This window comes from Trachemys scripta, chromosome 10 (genome assembly GCF_013100865.1).
Source record: "Trachemys scripta elegans isolate TJP31775 chromosome 10, CAS_Tse_1.0, whole genome shotgun sequence".
Lineage (NCBI taxonomy): Eukaryota > Metazoa > Chordata > Testudines > Emydidae > Trachemys > Trachemys scripta.
The window spans coordinates 23,285,038-23,309,050 of NC_048307.1; the positions used below are offsets into that span (position 1 = coordinate 23,285,038).

The window sequence follows — 24,013 nt, forward strand, 5'->3', positions numbered from 1 at the left end:
CGGCGGCTCTGCTCCTCCCCTGACTCTTCGGCTCTGTTTAAGAGCCAAGCGCTAGGGGCTTCGTTCAGCCCCTATGCCTCCAGACCCTGCGCCGCCGGAGCCCGGCGCAGGGTCCGGAGGCATAGGGGCTGCACGAAGCCCAAGCGCTACTGGCTTCACGGTTTGCCGGGCAGCCTCCAGACCCTGCGCCCCCGGCTGGGCGCTTCCCCTCCCGGGCTCCAGCTGCGCTGGGGAAGCACCGGCCAGGGGTGCAGGGTCTGGGGGCTGCCCGGCAAACCGTGAAGCTGGTAGTGCTCGGGCAGCCCTTTTCGCGTGGCTGGGAGTGGGAGGGAGGAGGGGGCGGGGTTAGGGTGGGGAAGGGGCGGGGCTGGGGTGGGAAACGGGCGGGGCCAGGGCCCCGTGGAGGGTCCTCTTTTTTTATTTGTTACATATGGTAACCCTAAACAAACAGATGTCAGGAAACACATAATGTGGTATGTAGGTTGTTTATCCCCGTTGCTTGTCTGAGTCTATAAATGGTGGGGTACCTCGCCTTAACCCTCTGTGTGCCTGAGGGACAGCAAAGATTCCTGCTGCTGACGGAACTGCTCCTTGCCACGGGACAATCGTGTTAATGTACTGGTGCAAATTGTGCGAGTCATTAGGTCTGTGCCTTAAGGGCATTAAACTGGGCCGAATGCCTTTGTCGCTGAACTGTACCTGTGGTCTATCATTATGAGTAACATCGAGGTTTGCTGAATTAGCAGACTGCTCTCTCCGCTCGTGCAACTACCATCAGAACTCCAAGAATGGAAGCACTGAGCAGCTGCAATAGCTTAGCAGCACTGACAATGCTGCTGCAGCAACAACATTCCTCAGCACCTAACAACACAGGGATCCTCTCAGTCTGGTATTTGCATTCTAATTCACCAAAGAGTGTCACGTAAGGTTTTTTCTGAAAGCCTCTGTCACACTGGGCATCGCAATCTTTGCAAATGTATGAGCGGATAATATGTAAGAAGATGTGTGTGTGTATCCATCTATCTATTGGAAAAATATGTTCTTAAGGCCTTGTAGTTAAAAGGGAGGCCATTCAGAGGTAGCTAGCATGCCTTGAGACAAACTTTTCTAGACAGAGGATGGGAGACACTTATCTCCCTAGCTGACCATTATGTAGTCTATTAGCACACTGAGTCAAATGCTAATGAGGAGCTTGCAAGGACTTCAGAAGGAAATTAACAGGAAGAGGTAAACAGGGGAGGGGGAGAGGACCCTGTTTTCAGATCAGGGTGGATAAAAATCAATGATTTTTTTTTTAAATCAAAATCGGATTTTTTTCATTTAAATCGGATTTTTTTTGATAAAATGCTTCTTGAGGAAAAAAACGGTTTAAAGATAGTTTTAATTAAGATCCATTATAGCTCAAAGATATCTCACCATGGAATAGGGATTATAAATTCTAATTCTATAGTACGAGACAATATAGTCATGTAATGTTTAAGAAAAGTTTTTTGTAAATGAGTTCCAATTGTTCATGGATTAGGGACCCAATCTTATGGGGTTCAAGGGCTTCTGTATAGATTATTTAGGTTACGCTTTCTATCTACCCACTGGGACTCAGTGCTCAGTCTAGAAGATACCATCAGAGATGCTTAGTTTTGCAGTTCTCAAACTGTGAATTTGTGTCTCCAGAGATAACATGCTTGTTAACAGCAAAAATGGTTTTACATACATAAATAATATATAGAGGTGAGAAATAACAGATCTTAACCCTATTGTCCCTCTGCAAATTTGTGTAAACAGAGTCAATCCCTTACCGCTCTCTAAAAGTGCAAAGTTTCAAAAAGTTCAATGAATAGAAGATTGTTGGGGGTGGAATAGATCTGGACAAGGAGGAGAAATCTGGAGATGAATGTGAGAAGGGAGGGACAGGCAGTAGAAACAAAAGTGAAACTGTTTGAGCAGCATATTCCAGAAGTCTTGAGGTCTTTCTGAATGTAGCCTTCATTGATTTGAGATCTACCATACCATTCTCTCACTAGAAAGGAAAACCTATAATGGCAGCAGGCCATAAAAGAGACCCAATTTGGGAATATTTTAATGAAGTTCCTCTGCTTGTGGCTAAGATAGGCATGCGTGCAAAATGCAAACAGTGCAACAAAGAAATGCAAAGCCTGGTTGTCTGAATGAAATAACGTCATGAGAAGTGTTCCTTCTTAGGAGGAAGCTGGTGTTGAAGATGATGAAAGGAACATGTCTGAACATGCAGGATCTTCAGGTTGGTAAACTTTTTCATTTCATACTTCTTTCTTAAGGACTGCCTGTCTTCCTTCTAGACTATTTTTGAATTCTCATGTTTGAGCAAAAGATATAGTTGTTACTCTATGGTACTATCATTTTGGATGCAGTTGTGATAAAAAATAAATAGCTGAAATAGGCAGATCTTCCTTTTACAATTTCACCTTTAAAGTAGTACTGAGTGTCAGTGAATGCAATGAGTAATACTAAATGAGCAGTATGGTAATAATAATTAAATAACTACATTGACTTATTTTGTTTAGGAGAATCCATCCTCAACATACAGGATTCTGAAGACTATCCACCTTCAAGATCACCATCGTTTTCTAGTTTCAGAGTTATCTGCCAATGATAGTGTTTCAGTCACATCATGTATGTCACATAGCCACAGTATATTGCCTGTAGCAAAAAGAAAAAAAAATCTCCATCATCCAGAAACAACCATAGATAAATTTGTGATGAGAACCAGCAGATTACAAAAAGAGGTAATTGATGAAAAAATTGCCCGGTTTGTTTATGCAACAAACTCTCCTTTCCCTATGATTTAGAACCCACACTTCATTAACATGGTTCAGTCATTAAGACCAGGGTACAGTCCACCCAACAGAGTAGATGTCGCAGGCAAATTGCTAGATAAAGGGTATGAAAGAGAAATTGAGCAATGTGCAAAAGGTCTAGAGGGTAAAATTGTTAATCTGAGTCTTGATGGGTGGAGCAATGTCCACAATGATCCTGTTGTATGTGCTTGTGTGACAATAGAAGAAGGGAATGTCTTCCTTACAGAAACAATCGATACATCAGGAAATGCACACACAGCAGAATACTTACAAGAAGTAACAATAAAAGCTATAACAAACTGTGAAAAAAAAATTCAAATGTCTAGTACACAGCTTGGTCACAGACAATGCTGCAAATGTATCCAAGATGAGACGAAATTTAGAAGAGAGTGAAGAGAGCCCCAAGCTAATAACATAGGGCTGCAGTGCTCATTTGATGCACCTCCTAGCCAAAGACTTCAGTGTTCCAGAAATAAAGGCTAAGGTTGTTGACATTGCAAAATACTTCTGTAACAACCACTTTGCAGCAGCTGCCCTGAAAAAAAGTGGGAGGAAGCAAGCTAACTTCCACAAGACATGTGATGGAACTCAGTAGTGGACTGTTTCGAGCACTATATCAAGAACTGGCCTAATCTGATGACAGTTTGTGAAGAAAATTGTGAAAAAAATAGATGGCACGGTCACAGCCAAAGTTCTCAACATTGGGCTTAAGAGAAATGTTGAACACATGCTGAATACCCTGAAGCCTATTTCTGCAGCCTTGAACAAAATGCAGGGAAATAGCTGTTTTATTGCTGACGCTGTTGAAATTTGGAAGGAACTGGGTGAGATCTTAAAAAGAGAAATATGCAATGACAGAGTTAAATTACATGCATTAAAGAAACTAATGGGACAAGCACTATCTCCAGCTCATTTTCTTGCAGATATTCTCAATACTTGGTACCAGGGTCAAAACTTAACTGCTGAAGAAGAGGAGTTGGCTATGACATGGACATCCAGCAATCATTCCTCCATAATGCCAACTATAATAAATCTCAGAGTTAAAGTTGAACCATTCAAGAAATATGTTTGCTGATGATGTTTTAAAGAAAGTCATACCAGTGAACAAGTGGATGTCACTTAGGCACTTGGCTTCAGAGACTGTTGAAATGATAATCTCATTTTTAATAGCAGTAGCTTCTTCTGTGATGTAAAAATAATATTTTCTTCCTTTGAACTAATTCATTCCAAACTGAGAAATCGTTTGGGACTTGAAAAAGCCCGAAAGCTTGTTTTTCTTTTCCAGATTATGAAAAAACAGGAAAATGAAGGTGAAGACGACTGAGTTAGCTGCAGAAGCCAATATTTTAAGTTTCTCATGTTGACCTGGCTGACATAGTCAAGTTAATTTACCTCCCAATGACTTCTGCTTCAGTTACCTTTGGTAAATGAAATAACCAAACAATCATTCGTTTTCTGATATAGCTGTAAAACTAATCTGAAAAGTTTTCAAAATAAATCTTAAAAAATGTATAATGTGTACCTTCTAAAATTGAAACCTACATCTAACTCTGAGTTGTGAAGAATACATATTAAGGTTATAACAACCAACAAGAATGCACTTTTATGTAGAAATCCATGATTAAATTGAGTCTTCCTGACTAGTGATTTAAATCAAATCCAGATGAAGATCAAAGGTCTGATATATTTGGGGGGTACAGAAAGACATCCTGCCATCCTTCATCAAGGGGAGACAAGTTGCCAGTGGGTTGGGGCTCATGAAAGAAGAGTCTCTCATTCAGCCTGGTTGAAAAATGCTGTGAGAAGGCCTTTGGGTAAGCAATACCATATCAGTAAGGTTAGGGTTCTGTCACGGGTATCTTTAGTAAAAGTCAGGGACAAGTCCTGGACAATAATAATTCACGGAAGCCTGCAACCTGGCCCTAACTTTTACTACAAATACTCGGGTGATGGAGGAAGGGAATGAACAGTGGGAGCACTGCCGGGGGAGGGGGCATTGTTCCAGCCGCTGTTCCAGCGGCCCAGGGACCACTGCTCCAGCGGCCCCGGGGCAGACCGCCGGTCAGCTGCTCTGGCAGCACCAGTGGGCCGCTGCTCTGACAGCTACTCCAACCCTGCTGCTGCAGAAGTCATGGAGGTCCCAGAAAGTCACTGACTCTGTGACCTGTGTGACAGAATCGCACCCTTACTTATCAGACTGGCATCTTGTGAGTTGAGTTCAGGCTCTAGTATATGTGGCAGGATTTATTTTATATGTAACTCTTTGTTTCCAGTATTTCTGTTTCCTGCCCCATGAATCTCTATTCTTTGTTAAATAAATGTATACTTGCTTTCTCTAAAAACAAATCTATGTGCTGGGTTAAGTGGAGTGGTGTTCTGATGCATAACTAGTAAGCTGTGTGAACAGCAGGCCTGGTAATGCTGTAAGGGTCCAGTGGCAAAGGGGCTAGACACTGCAGGGGGACGCTTGGAGAACTCGGGGTTAGAGTGTGTCTATCCCTAACCTGCATGAGGGACAGAGAGCCTGTGTGGGCTGAGGGGAGTGTTCGTGATGCCTGTGCCTGGGAGAGTCAGGGAGCTGAGCCCTGGCAGGTTCAGACAAGGCTCCACTAAGGGTAGGTGGTAGCAGGATGCCTCTGGGTACCCTTGGAAAATGTAGAAGGGACTGTGACATTCCCCTCTGGTGTTATCTGGACCGGTGATCTGCTAGGTCACTCCAATCCTTGACTCTGGGAGCCAGCCTTACCCTGCTCTGCTGTGAGAACCCCCACTCCTGGGCTGTTCATGCACAGCCTCAGGCATGTAAGCTGATCCTTGGACTGTGCAACCGAATGACACTAGCCAATATCTCTGGTCCCAGACACAACCCTAGGAACCTCCATCTTGCAGTGTCCAGTTATGCCCATGGGACGCTGCAAGCTTATACGAGTGCGTCAATTTAACAAAGAAATTGATATGTACCAGGCTTGTTATCCCAAGGGGAGTTTCTGACACGCTTCAAACCAAACACACTGCTTCAGGTAGAATAAACAAACAGATTTATTAACTCCAACGATAGATTTTAAGTGATTATAAATCAAAGCATAACAAGTCGGATTTGGTCAAATGAAATAAAAACAGGTTTCAGAGTAGCAGTCGTGTTAGTCTGTATCTGCAAAAAGAACAAGAGTACTTGTGGCACCTTAGAGACTAACAAATTTATTTGGGAATAAGTTTTGTGGGCTACAGCCCACTTCATTGGATCATCTTGATTAATTAGCCTCTTAGAGTTGGTAGGACAACTCCTACCTTTTCATGTTCTCTGTATGTATATATATCTCCTCACTATATGTTCCATTCTATACATCCGATGAAGTAGGCTGTAGCCCACGAAAGCTTATGCTCAAATACATTTGTTAGTCTCTAAGGTGCCAAAAGTACTCCTATTCTTTTTTTGAAATAAAAACAAAACACATTCTAAGCTGATCTTAACACTTTCAGTGCCTTACAAACTTAGATGCTTCTCACCACAGGCTGGCTGGTTGCTCTTCAGCCAGGCTCTCCCCTGTGATCAGCGCTTCAGTTGCATGGTGGTGATGTCTGTAGATGGAGGTGGAAGAGAGAGGAAGAGCATGCCAAACGTCTCCTCCTTTTATCATGTCCTTTCCTCCCTCCTGGCTGTGCCCCCCACCTTCAGAGTCAGCTGAGCATTACTGAGTCTCTTCAAGCAAGGTTGAGCAATTCCCCTGGTGTGGCCTCATGCAGGTGAGTCATTGCATTGTAGGTCCCTTTGATGGATTGTTTGACACCCTGCCCCGACTTTGGTTACTTTCTTTGCTGTTGCCTCTGCGGAGCTAATATCTGACTGATTCCCCTAACTTACGGCATGTTTAGTGACAACCATACTACACAATTCTCATTACTTCATATGCATTAATAATATACATATATGGATAGAGAAATGACTTTCAGCAGATCAGGACCTTTCCCTTGATATCTTACAAGGCGTGCTTTATACGCAAGATCATGATTACATGAAAATGAGGAATATGGGGGTTACAGCATGCTCCCCCAAGGTATAGAATGTCACAGGAACTATCAGGATCATCTAGTCTGACCTCCTGCATATTGCAGGCTACAGAACCTCACCCACTCACTACCCTGGAGTGCTGGGGGGAGGGCGGCGAGCCCAACCGGGACCCCGCTCTCCCTGGCCTGCCGGAGCACCGGGAGGAGGGCGGAGAGCCCGGCCGTGGCCCCACTCTCCCCGACTGGCCGGAGCGCCGGGATGAGGGGGGAGAGCCCAGCCGGGGCCCCGCTCTCCTCAGCCAGCCGGAGCGCCGGGAGGAGGACGGAGAGCCCGGTCACGGCCCCGTTCTCCCCGACAGACCGGAGCGCCGGGAGGAGGGCGGCGAGCCCGGCCGCGGCCCCGCTCTCCCCGACTGGCCGGAGTGCTGGGAGGAGGGCGGAGAGCCTGGCTGGAGCCCCGCTCTCCCTGGCCGGCCGGAGCGCTGGGAGGAGGGCGGAGAGCCCGGTCATGGCCCCGCTCCCTGGGTGAGCGCTGCCCCCCTCCAGGTGCCACCCCAAGCACATGCTTGGAGGGCTGGTGCCTGGAGCCGGCCCTGGTCCCATCACTGGCCACTGGAGATATTTGCTGCTATCAGCTGCAGTTCGCTTGCCGTTGTGGGCAACATGATCATATCATCCCCTCCATAAACTGATCAAGATCAGACTTGAAGCCAGTTTTTGCCCCCACTCCTTCCTTTGGAAGGCTGTTCCAGAGCTTCACTCCTCTGATGGTCAGAAACCTTTGCCTAATTTCAAGCCTAAACTTGTTGATGGCCAGTTTATAGCCATTTGTTCTTGTGTCCACATTGGTGCATAACTCCTCTCCCGCCCTGGTATTCAGGGGCAGCTCCAGGCACCAATGCAGCAAGCGCGTGCCTGGGGCGACAAACTGCGGGGGGCGGCCTGCCGGTCCCTGTGAGGGCAGCTGTCAGGCTGCCTTTGGCAGCATGCCTGCGGGAGGTCCGCTGGTCCTGCGAATTCAGTGGCAATTCGGCGGCGGGTACACGGAAGCCGCGGGACTGGCGTGACCAGCGGACTGCCCTTAGGCGTGCCGCCAAAAGCTGCCTGACTGCCATGCTTGGGGAGGCAAAACACATAGAGCCGCCCCTGCTGGTATTTATCCCTGTGATGCATTTATAGAGAGCAATCATATCTCCCCTCAGCCTTCTTTTGTTAGGCTAAACAAGCCAAGCTCTTTTAGTTTCCTCTCATATGGTAGGTTTCCATTTCTTGGATCATTCTAATAGCCCTTCTCTGCACCTGTTGCAATCTGAATTAATCTTTCTTAAACAAAGAAGACCAGTATTGCACATAGTATTAACACTTCCCTGTCTCTACTGGAAATATCTCACTTAATGCATCCTAGGACTGGATTAACCTTTTTCACAGCCACATTACATTGGCAGGTCATAGTCATCCTGTGATCAACCAATATACTCAGGTCTTTCTTCTCCTCTGACTCTTCCAACTGATAAATCCACAGTTTACAGCAAAAATTCTTGTTAGTCCATAAGGTCATCCCATTCATAGGCACCGACTCAGTGAGTGCTCCAGTAGCCACCTTTTCAAGGTCATCCAGATCTTCTTGTATGGTATTCCAGTCCTGCTCTGTATTGGCAATACCTCCCAACTTTATCTCATCCGCAAATTTTATTAGTAGACTCCCACTTTTTGTGCCATGGTCATTAATAAAATTGTTAAATAAGATTGGTTCCAAGACGGATCCCTGAGGAACTCCACTAGTAACTTCCCTCCAGCCTTTCAGCATGACCCATTGTAGTCTCCCCTTTAACCAGCTCCTTATCATCTTTCAATCCTCATATTAATCCCCATCTTCTCCAACTGAACTAATAATTTCCCACGTGGAACTGTATCCAATGCCTTACTGAAAGCCAAGTAGATTAGACCTACTGCATTTCCTTTGTCTAAAAAATCAGTTATCTTCTCAAGAAGATCAAGTGGGCCTGTCACAGTCTACCTTTTGTAAACCATGTTGTATTTTATCCCAATTACCGTTTATCTCTATGTCCTTAACTATTTTCTCTTTCAAAATTTGTTCCAAGACCTTGCATACAATTGGGGTCAAACTACCAGGCCTGTAGTTTCTTGGATTACTTCCCCCCACTGTTCTTAAAAATAGGTCCTATATTAGCAATTCTACAGTCATAAGATACAACCCCTGAGTTTACAGATTCATTAAAATTCCTTGCTATTTAGCTTGAATAAATAAAGACAACCTATCTCCTAGAACTGGAAGGGAAAGGTCATTGAGTCCAGCCCCCTGCCTTCACTAGCAGGACCAAGTACCAATTTTGCCCCAGATCCCTAAGTGGTCCTCTCAAGGATTGAGCTCACAAGCCTGGCTTTAGCAGGCCAATGCTCAAACCACTGAGCTATCCCACCCCCAGTGCAGTTCATGTGCCAGTTCCATTAATATTCTTGGATGGAGATTACCCAGGGCCCCCCAATTTAGTCCCATTAAACTTTTTGAGTTTGACTTCCACCTTGGATGTGGTAATGTCTACTTCCATATCCTAATTCCCATTAGCCACTCTGCCACTACCTCTAAACTCTTTATTAGTCTTATTAGAAACTGAGGCAAAGTATTTGTTAAAGTGTTGGGCCATGCCTAGATTATCTTTAATCTCGACTGCAAAAGACTGCAAAAAAGTAAGTGTAAAGCCTAATGCACTAGTTTTCATTGATTATATTCCTAAAGCTCATGCTTCAGACAGTCTTGTAGAATGGTCAGGAAGGGGTTTTAGCCCCACCCCCTCAAAAGTATTTTGGGGTATTTTTAGTCTCCTTCCTCTGTAGTATCAGTGATGGATAGGGTTGGCAATGGGTAGCAGCTCAAATATATCCAAGGAAAGGGTAGACCCAGTGTTGGGTCTCCAACATAAAATTCACAATGGTGCCTGCATATATAATATTGGAATCATCCCTTTAAAGCTGCTATTAATTAGTAAAGCCAAGTATTTGCAAGATATAAGCAATAAGGTACAGTAATATAGATTAACAGATCAAAATATCTGGCTGGTGCTAGGACATTAATGCCACAGGTAAAGATGAGCTTATGGAATATGTCCTATCCAAAATGCTGAATATATTTGATTCCTTCCAGAAATAAGCTGACATGCTAGAAGTCTTGTAGATGTTAACATTTAAAATGAATTAACTCTCACTAAAGTAAAAGACTACAAAAAAGTAAATGTAAAGACTAGTGTACTATTTTCATTGAGTTAAAAATCTGAGGTTTAAGTTTGGACAATGATCCATTTTTCTAGAAAGTAGTATTTTCAAAAGTATGTGATTACCCTATGGTTGTGCCAGAGAGTTACACTCAAATGGCGCTACGGTGTGCAATGTTAATTTCCATATCGAATCATTTTATATATTTTTTTTCTCTATCAGCCCAGCAAACTTGCCATGGAATCTGAAAACTAAGCTTTTCTGGCTCATTAATCCATACCGTCAAAGTTCTGCAGTCAAAACATAGTTAATAATTGTTTATGATGTGCTAGCCAGAATAGAATACTTCATTCCTCCAGAACCAACTGGCAATGCAGTGTTCACAGAAGAGGTAAACTCACTTTATTAAAAAAAGCAAGAATGATTCAGGGAGCAAATCAAGGTAAACAGATGAATTGATATTTAATCATTCTTCTGTTCGTACCCACACCAACCTCAAACTTTCCAAAAACCATCTGGTTTACAACTAAGCATATGAAATTTTAGATTAAAGCTTTTTTTTTTTTTTTTACTTCCTCTGTGCAGTTTCTGTGTAAAAAGACTTGATTATATTGGAAATTGTCAAAACTGGAAGTATTGAGTTGTTATTGCAGATTTGTAATGTGTGTCAACTTCACTCCAGTAGGGCTAATGAGGAATGAACATTTCACACTTCCTGATTTTAACAGCAATTTAATATGGGGAAATGTAGGGCGTTTGAGCTACATAATCACTGCCAGGATTATCTGGGAAAACCTGTGACATTAATTAAATGGACCGGAAAGGCAAGTAACTGTTACTCTCTGCTGTGGTAAGTAGCAAGCAGGGCCTCACATACAACGTGCATTGTGCTGATAAAGATTAGTGATGGAGCAAAACCAGGCAGACAAGTGGGGGGTAAGGGCTGCCAGAATAGACCAGTTTATGAAATGTATTAGCTGTACTAATGTTGAGGGACATTAGAGTGTTAATAATGCTACCAGACTTAGATAGGTGTTCACTGGAAGAAGCATCCTTTGTGGCAGCAGGGATGACCACGGCTGGAGATCGGACAGGGAGGGACAGGGCTCTAAGGTGACATCAGGCATTCTCTCTCTCAGGTGCTTTGCTGGCTGGTTCTTGCTCATTTGCTCAGAGTCTAACTGATCACCATATGTGGGATTGGGAAGAAATTTTCCTGCAGGTCAGACTGGCAGTGACCTTGGGGGATTTTTGCCTTTCTTTGCAGCCTATGGGTATGGGTTACTTGCCAGGATTATCTGTGTATATCTCACAATCATGCCCCTGCCACCGTGGAGGCCTCGAGCAGTGGGGCACATAGCAAGAGAGCACTTTAACAGAACGTTCCCAAGCGGATAAGAGTTATATAAGAGTTCCTTCTGACCTGCAGCTCTATGACTCTATCCTGACTCATGCCCCTTGCCTTAATCCCTTTGACCACAATCCCTTCTTGACCGCAATTTAGAACATCTAAAGGAGTTATAAAACAATTGTTTGGTGGAAAAGAGCAACATCGGACACCAGTAATGCCGCCTGACTGCCCCTTTTGTCTACTTCTCCCACTGTCTTTGCACTTTCTTCCATGCCATTCTGCACACATGTACTCCCCGTCCTGAGCTGAGCCACAAGGCCACTACCCTCAACCTCATCACACTTTTCAAAGTCTTCCAGAGTTAGCTACATAAATTATAGCATTTTTTAAAAAGAAACAACAGCTTCACCACGCCAGACTGTGATATGATGAGTTAGGGCACTAGCGTATTAACATTACCGGGTCCTCACCCTTTCTTGTTAGGTCAAGTCTCACACTAGTTGGGGGGCTCTGCAAGGGAGGGATTGTGTTTTACCTGTATTGGAAAGTGCCTAGCATCAGTAGAAAAGAATACTACTACTAATGGATGATTTGATCAGTTATTCAATCCAAAAAGAGGACCACAGTTTCAGGAATTCAAAAGTCTGACCACCATCCTTTTCACTTCACCAATCTGAAATGTCCTCACCCTGCTTTGCTACATAGATACAAAACCCACTGATGGCTGCCTTTCCATTGACTTCATTGGGCATTGGATTAAGCGTATAATTTCTTTTATAACTGAACCAAGAACTTGTTTGCAGGACCCCTGTTCTGTGGGACATTATGGACAACATTCCATATATTTTGTCAGGATGGATGGTAAAAGAAAGGGTTAAAAAAAGGGCCATTTAGTATCAGAAAGGAAAATCAGCAAAAAACCACAGATAAAAGTTTTTCACGCCACGAGCAGAGATTATTTGTCAGAGACTCTGAAGGTTGGGGCTGGGTTTTGTTGAGTGGATTTATGTGACAGTCTGAAAATGAAAACAGAAGCTGTTAATTAAAGATATTCCCAGAACATCACAGGCCAAGTGTATTTAGAGGAAGGTGGCTTCTCCCCACCTGCTCCCATAGTTTTAGCTAATTTGGGTGCCTAATTCAATCTAGCAGACTCAGCAGGAATTACATGCAGTCACACAAAGCCAGCAGTCATAGATGTGCTCAGTGTTGGAGCTGTGCCCCCCTGGGGTTTCATGCAACATTTTGATTTAGTTGATCCAATCCCCGTGTCTTGGGGTGCTCATTGCGGAGTGCTAAAAGGTGCCAGTGGAAGTTACACAATGGCTCAAAATGCTACAGCTCAAAAGCCTAGGTGAGTGGTCTGGGTGAGGTGGATGGACCGCACATGGCACTTGGAACGCCAAGGGTTAAAGTCTGCCTCGGACAGTGTCAAAATGTGTAAAAATAAAGCCAGAGTGCAGCATAAACACAGCTGGGAGTTAGTATGTTGGGAGACTGAGTCGGATGCTCTTCCTTGTGTGCGCACATAAATTGCAGGAAGTTCAATTATTTATTATTTTGACACTGTCTGAGGCAGACTTACATAGGCGTTTTCTGCCGCCTCCTCACACCTAACTGCAGTCAGGATTTACACACTCAGGGTATGTCTACACTGCGGCCGGTGAGGGTGGGGGGGGAGAGGGAAGGAATCATTTCTGGCTCAGGTAGATGTACCCGCACAAACTTTAATCCTACACTGCTATTTTTAGCTCACTAACTCAATCAAAGCTAGACAAGGCATGTCTGCCTGAGCCAGAAATTACACCCCTGGCTGCAGTGTAGACGTAATCTCACACAGGAGTCTTTTTAACAACACTGGAGACAAAGGCAGTTTGCGCAATTCCTATTTCCTCCCACACAAACCTCCTAGGCAACCACAACCGCGGAGTCAAGATGCTTCTGAGTAGTCAAACAATGGCTAGTAAGGAACTGGAAAATTGGCTCGTTTCTGATTTGCATAACTTTAAATTAAAGAAGGCTCAAGGGGATTTGCTTGCCGCTGCAGTGCATCCTACTGTACAGCAGAAAACTTGGGGTCGGGGGAAACGGGAGCTTGATACTTCATCCCAGTAGCACTATTATAGCATGGCAGCAACAAGCCCCCCACCAAATAAGTTCTCTGCTTGGGTGATGGTGGGGAGCCCCCCCAGAGCAGAGGATTCAGAGTTAAGATGAACGGGGAAAGTTAATGTTTGACTGCATCTGCAGACAGTCTTTTCTGGGACACTGATTACTACATCCTCAAGATCAAGCTTTTTCTAGTCCCCACAGCAGCAAAAAGAGTTCACTCAAATGAAAGCTGGGATTTTGATCTTTTTGTGCTCCAGAAGCTGGATCCCTTGGCAGGTGCTCTAGGCCCACATCCCCGTCTATGACCTAAGGTTTCCTTGCACCCAATCCTTCATGCCCTGCCTCCAAGCACCCTCTCCATTTGCCTCTGCACGAGCCCAACTTCATGCCCCCCATCTGTGTCTTGCCCCTTACAATGCTATAAACCCCCAAGAATATACCACTTTAGACTCCTGTTCTGCCACATTTCCCTTCAGTTTCCTGCCTCCCAATCCTTGCCCCCAGTGCATGGCTCAGTCTAGTACCTGCTGCAGCAAAGCCTGAAGTCAGAATGAGATCATTTTATTTTACATAGAAGTTTCTTATTTCAATTACACAGAGCAACACTGACAACTGAACAGGCCTGACAGAGTGCTGGGTAACAGCAACCCTACCAGCACTCCAAGAAGAACTGGGTAATGATCCTTGCAACTGATTTTAACCATCATGCTAGAGAGACATTAACAGGACTAGTGCTAAAAAAAGAGCTACCAGAAAAGGACAATAAAGCCACCTAAAGAACCACTGGCAAGACTGGGAAAAAAAGATAAATTCATTAATTGAACAAGTTAAAAGTTTTAAGAGTCTGAGTGAACCCATTTAATATATTGTTAGACTAATCAAGAAGATTGGACCTTCACAGATTTCAAGGTCAGAAGGGGGCATTATGATGATCTAGTGTTACCTCCTAGATAACACAGGCCATCTGAATGTCAACCAGTGCATTGAACCGAATAACTTGTGGCTGAACGATAGCCTATGTTTTAGAAAGACATTCAGTCTTGATTCAAAGACTCCAAGTGATGGAGAATTTACCACTTCCCTTACTAATCTGTCATTTGATGTTAATAAAATGAGAGGGCATGATTACATAGAGGGGACAAGGCAGTGTCTCTTCAAAAAGTAGGTCGATGCTCCTCAGAAGACCTGCTAAGAGTTTGCTTTCCCCATGCACTGCTCCGTGGATGGAAGCAGACTGGAGTCAGTAGGTGAAGGAAAGTGCTTCCATGGCAGATGAGACAAGTTAGTAAAATGAAAGAAAAGGGTGAAGCCATTTTGAGGACAGAGGAAAAGACCTGGACTTTCAGCTGTCACAGACTAGTTGATGAAATGCGATGCAACAATTCATAGTAAACAAGTACTGATGCAATGAACAAAACTCCTCTCCGAGAACTTGAGGTTAATAGCCACTATCCTTCCCTGTACTTGTTACAGACATGCTGCTGCCTGTCATTATGAACATCTATGTTAAACAGAAGAGACATTGCATTTAGAGGATTAGTGCCAGCATGACACTTACAAAACATAGACAGAGACTGGTAATGAGTAACTGTGATATCTTATGCCATTAATCAGCAAACAAAAACCTTAGCCCTCCATGCAGGACAGGATCAAAAAAGGGATATGAAAACATCAAAAGAGCAGCAAAGGAAATTGCCTGAAAAAGAGATTGGCACAAATTCAAACTAAAGCTTCAACTTCAACTTTAAGTGTTGCCTTGCTATAAGCCATTAACATTCAGTGGAAGTCAATGCTAAAGCTGGGTAAGCTATTTGTTAACAGTTTATCTAATGCATTGATTTTTTTCTAAACACATTTTGGGCAATCAGATCATGATTTTTACCTTTCCTATTGAAAACCTAATAGTTTAATATATTTGAGCCACAGATTATTTGCAAATTGGTCAGGGAAATTATTTATCATTTGGAATTTGCCATTCAAACTTTGACCGATCACTTCAATTGTATGAATTGTGCTTTTAGCTGATGCTTGCATGAAGCAGGCTTTGTTTGTAGAAATGTTTGATACTCAGACAATGCAGGGTGAGAAGGTGATCCAAGTCAAAGCAAGATTCATAGACATGTGTAGGCATGCCATATACAATACTGACCAGGCTCCAATACAGATGTTAACTGCACTTGCTGATCCCCCGTCTGGCTGCACTGTACCTAGAATGTTTCTGAGCCATCAACATTCACAAGTCATATACTGAACACTTAAGACATCAAGAAGTCTCTTTCTGTCATCTTCTTTCTGTTATAGGTTATGTAGGTTTTGAGATGAGATTGCTTAGCTAGCAACCCATAACAAAGAGAGCACTGGAGGGAGGCAGATTCCCATCTCATTCTGATGGCCTGCTGCAACCTATGCATTATTAGATGGCTTTTGTAACTCCAGAGGAAGTGGACTTGGTGTGGCTGAGGCGGAGGACTGCTGTGTATCCTATCACATTCTCCGTTAGACATGTCCATGGGGATGTAATTTACACTTCATGCTTCTTTAGGAACTCCATGCAAGGAACTTTGTGCTTTACGATGAGGTTAGTATCACTACCACCAATACTGTGAGGTAGAAAATGCTACTAGCTTCATCTTGGTTAAACTCAGGTACAGACATGAAGTTATTCCTCCCCCCCCTGCCCGCCCCCCAATGTGTTAGTTAGAGTCACTGTATCATCTGGGAATAGAATTCTGACTCCTCTACATCACTATTGTTCAAAGTTTTCTTGTTGCCAGAAGATTAATACAGCAATACCATGAAGTTCATTTAGCAGACGCAGTAAAAGACACCTCATACCACTGAGAAAGCCCAGCCTCTTGGCAACAGCCTGTATTGGCTCTTGCAGACAGAGCCTGGGAGAAACACAATCCTCCAGTCAGACCTACCAAAAACACAATTCCCACAAACCACACCCTTGGTAATTGCCCATAAAGAAACTTTCCTGGAACTGCTACTTTTACTTTCGAAATGAATTTTTCCCGAAAATTCCATAAGATTTCCTAGTGCCCCCTTATCCACCCCAAAAATTACAAGACGTGTTCTAGCAAGCTTTCCATCCGGCAAAAATCACTAACCACAAAGCCAGAGGCATGATTAAATAGCCAGGAGCTCCCCATAGGCAAATGCAACTTCACCTGCTGCTCTGTACCAATTTTTCAAGCAGTATGCACAAGGATACATAGAGCCAAGGGTCTAGCCTTTCCGCAAAACCTAGATGCACCACCCTCTGTCACGGCAATAGCATTGAACTCAGGAGTCAAGGAGAAACTGACCTGCAGAAACCGTCCAGCTCCTGTTCACTCACTCTGTGCTTCTTTCCCAGGGGCAGAATCCAGAGTTGCTACCATTAGCTAGTGCTTGTGCAGAATGAAAGTAAGTGGAAAGGAAAGAATCTTTCTGGGCAAATAAATAATAGCAGAAAGTAACGAGGCTAGAGTAAAATCAGTATGGGGAATCCCAGAAAGAAAAGCAAGAGGAAGTCACTTCCTTCTAGCACAGATCACAGCATGAAAACTTATTACCAACACCCGCAATATATTCTCTCCTCTCTTATTCTCTTCCATTCCTCTCTCTCCAAAAAAAGAAAGGGGGGGGGGGAGGAGAAGCCTGTAACATATCAATCAATTTTACAAAAACTGATATATAAGTTACAGTGGGAGGAAGTGACCCCTGATGGGCCAAAGAAACTTTTCTTAACCAGTTTCCCAAGAAGTTAGAAGAGCCCAGTTACAATCCTGTTCAATTCAGCTCTGTCCCAAAGTTGCATTGTTTCAAATAGTGCATCAATAAGAATAAATTAAGCAAAATGGGGAGCCTCCTTACCTTGTATCTCACCAAATGGTCACAACAACATCTAGCAAAAGTGAAAGTATTTTAAAAACCAGGCACTATGCCAGTCCATTTAGATTCACTCCCCAGCCCAAGCGTCTCCTGCTCTATGTATCCTTGTGCATACTGCTTGAAAAATATGTCAAAGAACATATACAAGTATTATATCATGTATGAATCATGCATGCTATTTGATATCTGTAGTATTTAGAATTTGTGTTAACTGAACAGCCACCTGTTGGAATATGATGCAATTACATCAAGTGCTACTTGTATCTACTGGATTTCAGGCTCATCACAGCCACTGGAAGGGCAAAAATACACAATAATCAGGTTTGAGGGACACAATCTTGAAATCTAGTCAATTTAAAGAGTTAAAGGTGGTTTCAGGACCTCCAACAGCCCCATGCTACCTCTGTGATGCTGCGTGATTTTTGCAATCATGTTTTCCTATTTCCTTAAATTTTTCGTTTCCTGTTCTGCTGTGTGAAAGACGCACCCAGATGGGAAATTGATAATCCTTAAAAGTACCAGTGCATACATATTTTCTCCACCTAATGTTACAATACTAGAATAGAATCTGTAAATTTTCAGGGAGTAATGTCATTTTTAAGATGACTATGTCCCTTTATTGATTTGAATGTTTGCTATCAAAATGGCAATACAGTGAATTTTAGATTCCCACGGGAGGGCAACTAGCTACATCAGGGAGCTTACTGCACCACCCAGAATATTAAAAGCAGAGAGATGGGGCCAGCCATGGACCTGCAGCACCAGTTCCCCTGCCCTCAGCATCTCCTTTGCCATCCACCCAGCTGCGGGATCTGACAGCCTTTCCTTCACTTGACCAGTCAGCTGCCCCTTTCAAGCACCCAACCCTAGCAGCTCCCCCACTTGAAACTAAAGCCAGCCCAGAGGAGCTTTCAGGGTAGCCATGACTCTTACTTCCTGCGAGTCCCAGCCCCAGGGCAGTTTGGTGAGCCCATGTTGTATTTGCCCTATAACAGTTGTGTCAGCGACTGTGGACCTCAACCAGATGCCTAGAAGTATCTCCCACTTTCCAATCAAACTAAGCTCTTTTTTCAGGCTCTCTGAGCACAGATGTGTTAGACACAGATGTAATAGGATGGTCTGGCCCTTTAAGGGCCTGGGGCATCCATGTTTGAGTATCAGACTTGCCCCTTCTCAGATGGGTGTTTTCTATACAGGGCTGAGAAACCTCAGTTGTAGAGAAGCCACAGGAAGCAAGTGGACTCCCGTGGAAGTCCCTGGAGCAGGGGGAAAGGCTCCTGGGGATCCCTGCAGCCTACTTTGGTTGCCAGTTTTGTATTCAAATTAATAAACCAGGCCCTGAGGCAAGGGCTTGAAAAACTCTGGGTGCAGTGTGACAGGCTAGGGACAGGGGACAGGCCAGCAGCTTCCTACATGCTTCTGCTCTACCCAGTTTTGGAAGGAGATAAACATCCCAGTGCAACCACACCCTGCTGCTGTTCCAACTTCCTCAAATACAGCTATTTCATATTTTATAGCTATGCCTGTGTGGATGGGTGATAAAGAGAGAAGTCCCTTACACAGGAAACCACAGAAAATGGAACTGCTAGGCAGAGACTAGAAATTGAGAGAAAAACACTACAAGGACTAACTGAGAACAAAAGTGCTTAATAATCACACGGCATGGCAGTGAACTGCTCAAGCTAATGGTAATTGATTGCTGTTTGCAAGCCCTATGCCCTATTTTGATACAAAGCAATATGCACTGAGAAATGCAGAAGGGAGTTGCTGAAATCAGATTAATGGTCTACCAGTCTGGGGATGGTTTTATGATTAAGACACTGAACTGGGAATCAGGAGATTGTGACAGAGTTGGAAACTGAATTCCAAACTTCCCAAGTAACTGTAGGCAAGTTGCTCATCATCTGTGCCTCAATTCCCCCATCTGTAAAATGGGGATAATGCTACTATACCTCACAGGTATGGAAGAGGATAAATCTGTTAGCACTTGAGGTGCTCGGATTCAATGGTGATAGGTATTACCAGGATCTAGAAAGATCCTATCTCCAACAACGGCCAGCAGCAGGCACTTCAGAGGAAGGAGTCAGACATAGTGGTCAGTTACGTGATGACATGTCCATGGGGAAGTCTGTTCTGCAAACAGTGTTTGTGCAGGGGGTGGGCAGGTGGACAAGGGTCGACTTACATCCTGAAAAAGAAAGGGTACTCCCCCTTATAAGTTTATCCTGACAAGTGTAAATGCAGATATTTTTCTCCATAAGAAATTATATTTTCTTTAAATCCTACTAAGCTCTTTCCCCTAATGTCTGGTCAGTGAATTCCAGAGGGTAATATTTATATTAACAAAATCCCTTTTATCAATCTGAAATTTGTTACCTTTCAGTTTCAATAAGTGTCCCCTTTTACTTTCATTATGAAATAAACATGGATTGCCCAATAGAAGAATGTCAAAAACAATATAGTGTCAGTTATGTCAACTCCTATTCATCTCCTGTTTAACAGTCCAGATCTTTTAAATCTGGCAGGGAATTCCTTCCATGTCTAATAATCCCCCCTCCCCCCTTCTCTTCTGTGCCCTTATCCTCTTTGATTGCTCCTTTTACTCCCCGGTAAAGTAATGGGCCCATAACTTTCTATTTCAGAAATACTCCTAAAACACTTCTCTAACTAGGTTTTGTGAATTCTGCTCTTAACTCTCCTAGTCTCTTTTACATCTTATTTGCCATCGTTTACGCACTTATTCTATTGGCTTTGCTTGTACTGGCTGCCCACTTTGGAAATTATTATTATTTTGGCTTAAATAGACTAGCATCTTGCTTTTATAACCAAAACTAGGATACAGATCTGCACTCCAATTTTGGTAAAATAGTGACAGTAACTAATGTTGTAACTGTACCTCACGGGTTGAATTGGAGCTCTGGAAGGCAGAGCTAAGGCTACAAACAAGACCACCCAGCTATCAAAAGATTCTTTTTTCGGACCAAAAGGATTGGATGTCAAGATTTAGATCCCCCATGAGAACTGCTGTAGTTGCTGCTGCCTCTGGCTAGAAGTCAGAACTCCTTGATTTGGAGGATGTGGAGTATGGATTTAGTACATAAAAGCTGAGATTTATTTGAAATATTAGCTAATGCATCTAGAGGTTTACTTGGTCCTGCCTCAGCGAAGGGGGCCGGACATGAGGATTTCTTGAGGTCCCTTCCAATCCTACATTTCTATGATTCTATACAGAAAATTGAAACTTTTTCTCTGGAGGCCATATGGAACAGACATTAAACTAATTGTTCTAGAACATTTATACACCAGCTATGATAGTACACTCATTCAGGAAAAAGAAAGTTGTGAAATTCTATCGATAAGGTTGTCAATAAAGCAAGAGTCAGAACTAAACATGGGGAGATTGCCTGACATTTTCAGAAGTGGAGAAGCTGCAAAGTTTTCTTGTCCAACAGCTTCTTGTCTTGTCCAGCAGCTTCAAGTGCCATTATTTCAGAAGGAGAAGTGGGGACCAGTTATAGGGTCTTTGCTAGAAAATTGTTTGGGGAATGAAGTGTGCAGATCCATTAATTAAAGTGCTAAAAACCAGAAACCCGAATGGTTAACCTTAATATCTCTTTTCCTTACATTTATTGTAGGTACTCTACATTTCAAGTGTGAATCCTCTGCATTCAGTCTGATTGTGTGTATAAGTATATATTTAAGAATTTCCTATTAGGAACCTAATATTTCCTTTCTCACAAACAATCTGTAAAATAGTACTTCTGTCAGAGTAAAGGGATTGGCTCTTTCTTCTTGAGGACTGCAGCTTCTCCTGGTAATTTGTTCTTAGGTGGTACTTTTATCCCACCCTCAGAAATGCTATCCAAAATGATGCCCTGCGGGGGCAATGATTTACCCAGCTATACCCCATGGATGAAGGTACCACAGCAGTGGTAGTATTGATTCCATCAAATGCTGTTTTTGTTCCTTTTATGTTCACTCAGAGTTGATATTTCTACTCCAAACTGATTTTGTCTTTTCCCTTTGGATACATTTGAAGTTTGCCAGGATGCTGTCATTCTATTAGTCCTTATGCTAGGCTTATCTAGCTTTAGTATAGTAGGGGCCATGGTGAGGAGAATGAACATCTGAGCAACTTCCATCTACCATCCTACAGCACACCATCCCTGTGATGGGTCAACCTTGAAAGTCAAATTAGTTAACCTACCCAACTCCACTGAGTCTCTTTGTTTTGTCTCCCCCTGCTGCTCACTGACTATGGTTTTGTCTACTCTACTGCTTTTGTCGGTAAAACATTTGTCAGTCAGGGGTGTGGAAAAAAACCACACCCCGACTGACATAAATTTCTCCAGCAAAAGTGCTGGTGTGGAAAGTGCTATGTCGGCAGGAGAGGCTCACCTGCTGACATAGCTAACGCTGCTCGTTTCGGGTGGTTTAATTATGCCAGCAGGAGAGCTCTCTCGCCCTGGCAAAGAGCAGTTACATAGGAGACCTAACAGTGGCACAGCTGTAGCAGTACAGCTGTGCCGCTGTAAGGTCCATAGTGTAGACATAGCCTAATTGATGAAGCTTTTGGCTTTAGTCCCATGGGTACTTATGAACTCCTCTCCTACCCCACGTTTGGTTGCATCAGTCCCTGGAGAAGGCTATTAGGTTTGCCCCTAACGGGCATCCTGGTTCTGCAGTAAAGAACCTACAAACTTACAGGAGATGGAGCTTGCACCATGTGACCAAGTCACCATGGACCAGCACAGTAAAATGCTCCTGAATTTGTGTACCAGTTTGAGAAGCACTGCCCTAATCATAGTCTCTAATATCTTCTTTCTACTCCCATTGCACACTGTCTCTGATCCTGCAAAGGGGCACAAATGAGAAGTTTTCAATAGGTCTTGATTATAAAAATTGTTATCTACTTAGCTACCCTAGGGAGGGTTTATTTTAAAAACTCAAATTATTGTCACATGGCATTTTGGTCTCTCTCCCTCATCCTACATCTATGATGTTACTATGCACATCTACACCACTGTACCAAATCAAACAGCCATACAACAAAGGAAAGAAATTAAAGGGAAGAATTTAAAGGGAAGAAATTTTGAAAAGCGTTGTTTAATAAATGTAAAATAAAAAGCAAACTTACCAGCTATACCCCTGTTCAGAGATGACTCATTATCTGTGATGTCTTGTGGCATCTTAGTGTACAGTTTTAAACAACGGAGAGGAACTAAGGTGTTCAAACACAAGTCCCATTTTTCCACAAGTGTTAGAGATATCTTCCTTGCTAGGTCTTCTCTGTCTTTTTCCTGGAGTAAGGTCTGATGGTATTCCTTGGATATAACATCTTTCTCCAACATGCAACTGAGCAATGCATGGACATCAGAAGTTGTGGCACTGGAGAGAATTTCCCTGACTCCAGGAAGGATCTCTTTGAAAAGATTCATAACAGCAGCCTAAAGAGTTTTAAAGAGATTTCAGCCAAAATCTCAACTGGTTAAATAAAAAAAATCCACTCTGTCAGCATCAAAAAAAGATGAAGTGAAATTTTTTTTTAACACAATACTTTGGTTTGTGTCATTTGTTGAGGTGTTTCCTCATTCGATGAAAGTTATGATTCAAGTTTCGAACAACTTCTTGATGCGGTCACACAAAATTCATTGCAACAGTTGTTTCCAAAACACTTTCCAAAACAGGCAGTTTTAAAGGCCACATTATGTTCAATAATTAAGGAGAGGCATTAACATGGGACTACCTGACAATAAGGGAGATGGATCCTTTGCCCAACTAGAAACAGCTACAACTGGCTATAGGCATATGTTGTGCTCATTAGTGATGAACTCCAAGACTGTTTCTCAGCCTAACCTTCCTTTCAAAGCAGAACAAATGTAGAGCTTTGGGAGAGTTGGCTCCACCTAGGAGAGGTCTGAAATTTGGGCATACGCTGACTCCAGTGTAACTCACTTCAGTCTCATGCTCAGCCAGGGTGACTGGGTATTTGGGACAGCATTCAGGAGCACTGAAGAGTTATAACATTATAGAGAGTTAGAGTTATAAAGCATTTGTTTTTACTTCCGTAACAATAAGCTCACCTTAGAACAGAGTTACCAGACACCAAAGCTTGAGAGATCATACTGCAATCTAAGCATTTTGGAAGCCATTACCTTCCTATCAGTATCCTCTCTAGCCCTGCTCCATCTTCTAACTTACCCATAGGTACAAGTTAGAACATTTTGATGTGTGGTCTGTTCTTAGGCAATTATATCTAATAGGAGAAATCATCCAAGGGAAATCCTGACCCTATTAAAGTCAGTGACAAAACTCCCATTAACTTCAATGGGGACAGGATTTCACCCTGTGTTACTTCAAGAAAACATGTTGGCAAATTAGCACAGATAGGCATCTAGGTGGATTAAGGTATTGTGCAGGCTACATCTTTAATACATGGAGGGGAAAGTAAGGTAATTACTCAGCTTAAATAAGGGGGTAGAATCATGCCCTGTATTTGCCAGGAGAATACAAAAATAAAAACCATGCCCCAAGTCAGACATAAAAAAGTTACCTATACATTCAAGAGGAGCCAAAATTATAACTTAAAACCAAACTC

At 43.1% G+C, this 24,013-nt stretch overlaps 1 protein-coding gene across 4 annotated transcripts in view; it reads right to left on the minus strand.

Moving 5' to 3' along the window:
- CIITA (class II major histocompatibility complex transactivator) overlaps nt 1-23,018 on the minus strand; it is a 64,419-nt gene extending 41,401 nt beyond the window's left edge. Inside the window, exon 1 of one of the 4 annotated variants that reach the window (XM_034784533.1) lies at nt 22,553-23,018. In XM_034784533.1, the coding sequence (XP_034640424.1) occupies nt 22,553-22,853 (301 nt within the window). In that variant the 5' untranslated portion in view covers nt 22,854-23,018. Of the gene's footprint in view, nt 1-16,847; nt 17,311-17,397; nt 17,523-22,552 lie in introns of those variants that run through there. The other 3 variants (XM_034784532.1, XM_034784535.1, XM_034784534.1) reach the window with 3 other exon arrangements.
- Nucleotides 23,019-24,013: the final 995 nt, after the last annotated feature.